Source organism: Chelmon rostratus, chromosome 10 (genome assembly GCF_017976325.1).
Source record: "Chelmon rostratus isolate fCheRos1 chromosome 10, fCheRos1.pri, whole genome shotgun sequence".
NCBI classification, from domain to species: Eukaryota; Metazoa; Chordata; class Actinopteri; order Chaetodontiformes; family Chaetodontidae; genus Chelmon; species Chelmon rostratus.
The window spans coordinates 64,105-69,176 of record NC_055667.1 but is presented as its reverse complement, the minus strand read 5'-3'; the positions used below and the strand labels follow the sequence as shown (position 1 = coordinate 69,176).

General features: G+C 42.0%; 1 protein-coding gene across 1 annotated transcript; it reads left to right on the top strand.

Annotated features, from left to right (window-relative positions):
* The first annotated feature begins 3,116 nt into the window (after positions 1–3,116).
* On the top strand, positions 3,117–4,075 carry nppb (natriuretic peptide B). Its single transcript, XM_041946446.1, has 2 exons — positions 3,117–3,257; positions 3,782–4,075. Exons 1-2 carry the CDS (start codon positions 3,117–3,119, stop codon positions 4,073–4,075), a joined length of 435 nt encoding a protein of 144 aa, XP_041802380.1.
* The last annotated feature ends 997 nt before the right edge of the window (positions 4,076–5,072 follow it).

Genomic DNA, 5,072 nt, shown 5'->3' with positions numbered 1-5,072 from the left:
TGAAGGTTCACGCTATGTTCCTTCTTTTACTTTACTGGTGTGTTTTTCCGCCCTTGTAATTGTCTGATTTGTTTCACCTGTGTGTCATTAGTTGTCTTCCCGTGTGTATTTAAGCCTATGTCTTCCCCTCAGTCTTTAGTGAGTGTTTTTTTCCCCTTGTGTTGCCTTTGTTCATGTTCATGCCACATTTCATGTAAGAGTTCTTTAGTGTAGTTTGTGTTACCTTGCCATGTCATGTACCCTGTGAGTATTTTCCCTGGTATTGTCTTTGTTCTTGTTCAAGCCACGTTCCATGTAAGTGTTTTCTAGTATTGTCTTTGTTTCCTTGCCATGCCACATACCATGTGAGTGTTTGTCCAGCTTCTCATAGTGTTGTCTATGTTTATTAGCCATGCCATGTATCATGTAAGCGTTTTTCTAGTGTTGTCTTTGTCTTTAGCCATGCCGTGAACAATGTAAGTGTTTGTCCAGTGTTTCCTAGTGTTGTCTTCATTCCCTGTGTTATGCCCCTCTACCCATCTACAGTAAGTGTTTTTATGTGTTACCTAGTATCTCCTTTGATTTTGGATGTCTGTTTATTTTTTTTCCCCGGACCTTGCTAGTTCCCCGAGTTTTTGATTTCTGTTTCTTCTTGTGGAGGCTTTTGTTTTTTGCTTTGTTTCTTTCGTTGAACCCAGGGTCTTGTGTGGATTTGATGTTTTCATCTTTGGACCTGTTTTTTCGTTATCCTTAGTCCTTATCCTATGTTAAATTGCACCAGCCCAGCACCAGTGTCTGTGTTTGGGTTCTATCCCTGTTCCCCTGAGACCCTACTTCCTGACAGAACAACCCGACCAAACATGAACCCAGCAGACACGCCTCACCGTTCCCCATTCTGGGGAACTCGGCTGGCCATCAAGCCACCCTACTCAGGGAGGAAGCGTCAGCCTCATGCCAAGTACTCAGCAGACGAAGATCTCGGCCCCTACTCTGACAAACTCCTTGATTCCCCATTCTGGGGAACTCGGCTGGCCAATAAGCCACCCTCCTCAGGAAGGAAGTGCCAGCCTCAAGCCAAGTACCCAGCAGACGATGGTCATAGCCCCTACTCTGATGAGCTACTGGATTCCCCATTCTGGGGAACTCGGCTGGCCATCAAGCCACCCTCCGGAGAGAGGAAGCGCCAGCCCCAAGCCTAGTACCCAGCCAACCATGAACTCTGCCCAAACTGCGCCACAGCTTCAGTTGTTTCCTGCGCCAGAGCTGCAGCGACCACCTCAGCCAGAGCCACAGTCCTTCATGTTGCTAGCTCCTAGTCCCGCTGCCTCACCGCCAGCCTCCTGTCCTGCTGACCCGTCACCGGTTTCCAGCCTTGTTGTTCATCGCTGGCTTCCAGAGGGGTTCCGCCTTTTGTGTTTGGTTAGGGACATCTTTGGTTAGGGACAATCTGTCTCTTAAGGCGGGGGGTTCTGTCATGATCTGTGCTTGGCACACCTGTTTTTTGTTTCTCCTTTTGTGTTGTCATAGTCTGTTTTTGTCACATCCTGTTTTATTTTGAAGGTTCACCTTATGTTTCTTCTTTTACTTTACTTCCTGTGTTTTCCCACCCTTGTAATTGTCTGATTTGTTTCACCTGTGTGTCATTAGTTAGTCCTGTGTGTATTTAAGCCTGTGTCTTCCCCTCAGTCTTTGTCAGGTCATTGTCAATGATTTCTTCCATGTCATGCCATTAGTGAGTGTTTTTCCTTGTGTTGTCTTTGTTCATGTCCATGCCACATTTCATGTAAGTGTTGTCTGTGTTACCTTGCAATGTCATGTACAATGTGAGTGTTTGTCCAGCTTCCCATAGTGTTGTCTATGTTCGTTAGCCATGCCATGTATCATGTAAGTGTTTTTGAGCAATGTGAGTGTTTGTCCAGTGTTTCCTAGTATTGTCTTCGTTCCCTGTGTTTTTTCTGTATCGTGAATATCAGGATAAGCCAGTCAGAGGCAGTGTAGGGCAGGTCATCCCTGTTCACCAAAAAATGGATAGCTAAATTCAGTTGTGGCTGAGGCTCAGAAGGGAACAGTCATCCACGAATCAGAAGGTTGGAGGTGACACCTGCGCTCTCAATGTTAAAGTTTCATTGATCAAGATACTGAGGCCCAAATTGCTTCCATGTTGTGCCACTGTTGTGTGTGTGTCCGTGAATGGTTATTGCTCTGCCATATGCTTATGAATGTGTATGTAAATGGACGAAAGCTGACTTTTGTTATAAAGCACTTGTGTAGTTGGACTTTGTGTAAAACAGGTGGAAATGTTGACCTGCCACTAGCATTAGATGAATCAGCAGCAGTGGCAGCAGTAGGACTAAATACAACCTAAATCTGCATTCATTTATTTCTGTTCTACTCTTTAGCTACTGAATATTTCACTATGATCACCAGCTATTCTCTAACTGTGTCTGTCTGCTGTGTGCTGCTGAGCAGGTAGTGTACAATGGGTTTATCAGAGCTTTTTCTCTGAAAACAGCTGTCTATGACTGATGTTGCTTTTGATGAGAGCAAAGCTACGTTTTTCACATTATAATGGTGATTTGGTCCATTGCTCATATTAAATATTATACATACTGTATATTGTATCAGAAATGATGTCAGATCATGTTTTGTCTTGCTTCCCACAATAGAGCAGTCATAGTCTGTCATAGGGCAGCACACTGAGAGCTGGTAGGTCTGAATTTGATTCTTCCCATTGAAGGTTGATCTCTCAAACCAGCCGACTACCCTCCAACAATCACGTAAACCCCTCAATTTAGTAACACTGTCACACTCTCTTTTAGTTTACTACTTCCCGTATCTCAGTGACAACAATGTCCCATGTAGAAGGGGGATGGAGTATGTTTCTGAGACAAAGTAGCATATGGAAGCAGCAATGTCATACGAGTGCCCCATATCGAAGAGACGAGGCTTTAAAAGGAGCATTTTCCGACAGCTCCTGTTATCACAATCAGGTGTCAGGAATGCCAGTCCAATTCCTAGCATACCTATGTTTGTCAAGCTTAAGTATAAAGGAGCAGAGGGTGCTGCTGTGGGCTCCAGCGTCTAAACAGCTACTAGGAAAAGAGTGCAAAAAAGAATCCATCCATCTATCCACTGATATGCCCAACAGGAACTCACAGAGAAACATGTATTTGTCTTCCATTCCCCTCTGTGGCCTACTCCTCATGTTAAACCTGCAGCTGTCCAGCACATATCCCATCAGCTCCGGCTTGACTGACAATGAGATGGATATCTTAAAGGTGAGTCTCAAAAAGAGTGATTCTGAAACATGGCTCCATCATGAGTCCTTGTGCAAATTTCAGGCAATCTGCAGCAGCAAAACAAACAGTTTTATTTAATATAGAGTATCTAACTCTATAACTAACTAGTTATCCCAGTTATGGATTGTATTGTATAAAGGTGTCTATTGACATCCCATGTAATGGGACTCTTTGAGCTGATGTGCTTACTGAAGTTAAATTGGTGCTCTTGGCAAATAATAGTAAGTGTCTTGATTAATATTTAACACTGCATTTAACCTATAGTTAACATTAATTTGGTGGACATTTATCGTGACAATCTTTATTTGGGGCCTGCACTGTAAGGAAAGATCATCAATGTTTTTAATGGTCTAAAATCTGCTTCTGATGCATTGCAGTGCTTAAACGTGTGACCAGAATTGCTTGAGGGTCACTACTGTAAATGTATGTCCGCAATGCAATAATTAGATTTTTATTTTCAATACATAAGTTTAACCTAATTTTTGCTCTTGTGGATGTTGCAGGTGATCCTTCGCAGACTAGAGGAGTCAGTCTCTAAGCAGACTGAGGTGGACCAAAGATTCCCTGCAGAGAGAGATGGTTTGGACAGCCTGAACATGGAGGATGCAGTAGATGGGCAGCAGTCCGAAACTGGACTGGGTGAGGCGGTGATCAGGGAATTTCTCTCAGCCAAGAACCTAAAGAACATCCGCAACGACTCATCCAGGAGATCCTCCAGCTGCTTCGGTCGACGGATGGACAGAATAGGCTCCATGAGCTCTCTAGGGTGTAACACTGTTGGCAGATACAGTAAGTAACCATAAACCCACTGCAATAAGTTCAGTGAGGTATCAGAAAATTGTTGTAACAGTCAAGAAGAAAAAAAGTTTTGACTCGTCCCCTACTATAGTGATAAAAAGTAATGACCACTGGCATATGACTATAGTATGCTATATGTATTGTGTACCATGAATTTACCTCATACAAAATTGTACAGATTGAAAAGAATGGCAAAATATGTTGTTGAGTTGTTGTTATTTTATTCTCTTCCAGATCCAAAGTAAAGATGAAGTCTTAGCATCTAAATTCTGGAACTGCAATGTCTCTACCAAAAGATATTTTTATTTGAATGCTATTTATTTGTTGCTATTTATTGAGTATGGTTTGTGGCTTACAGGTATATTCAGTTAAAATGGATGTAAGACTGTTCTTTATGTACTGTTGAAAGTTCTAATAAATGTTTACAACTGCATATCATTTAACTGTGTGTTGCTTAAGCATTGCCAAAAACCCCCAAAAAACTAAGATTATTATGTGAACGAACACAATAATGCTATCATGCAACATTCTTTAAATTTTACAACAAATTCTCACTTGATTCAATTTTGTGACAATGATACAAGTCAGTGTCAGTCAGTATATACACATACACATATACATACATTACAACATTATTATTATTATATATTATTATTTGATTGTTGTAGCAATCCTTCTTGGCAATAATTATTATGCCGTTGGAAAGCATGCCACTTTACTGCATGTGTGTTAGCCCCTACTTCTCCTGCATTCCTCCCCCATCAAAGTAGAGACAGACAGATAATACACATTCCTTTGACATTACCGGGAACATGCTTGTGTAGATTTTACTGTGGTTTGCTGACTTCCACTTCATGACTTCAAGTCTGCAGTGTAGAGGGAGGGACAAGACTGTTACATATATATACATATATATGATGTTGAAACACGATTGACACTGCCAGGCATGTAAACCTGGTTGTCTGCAGCACAGGGGTCCTCCAGGGAACAGTCTTG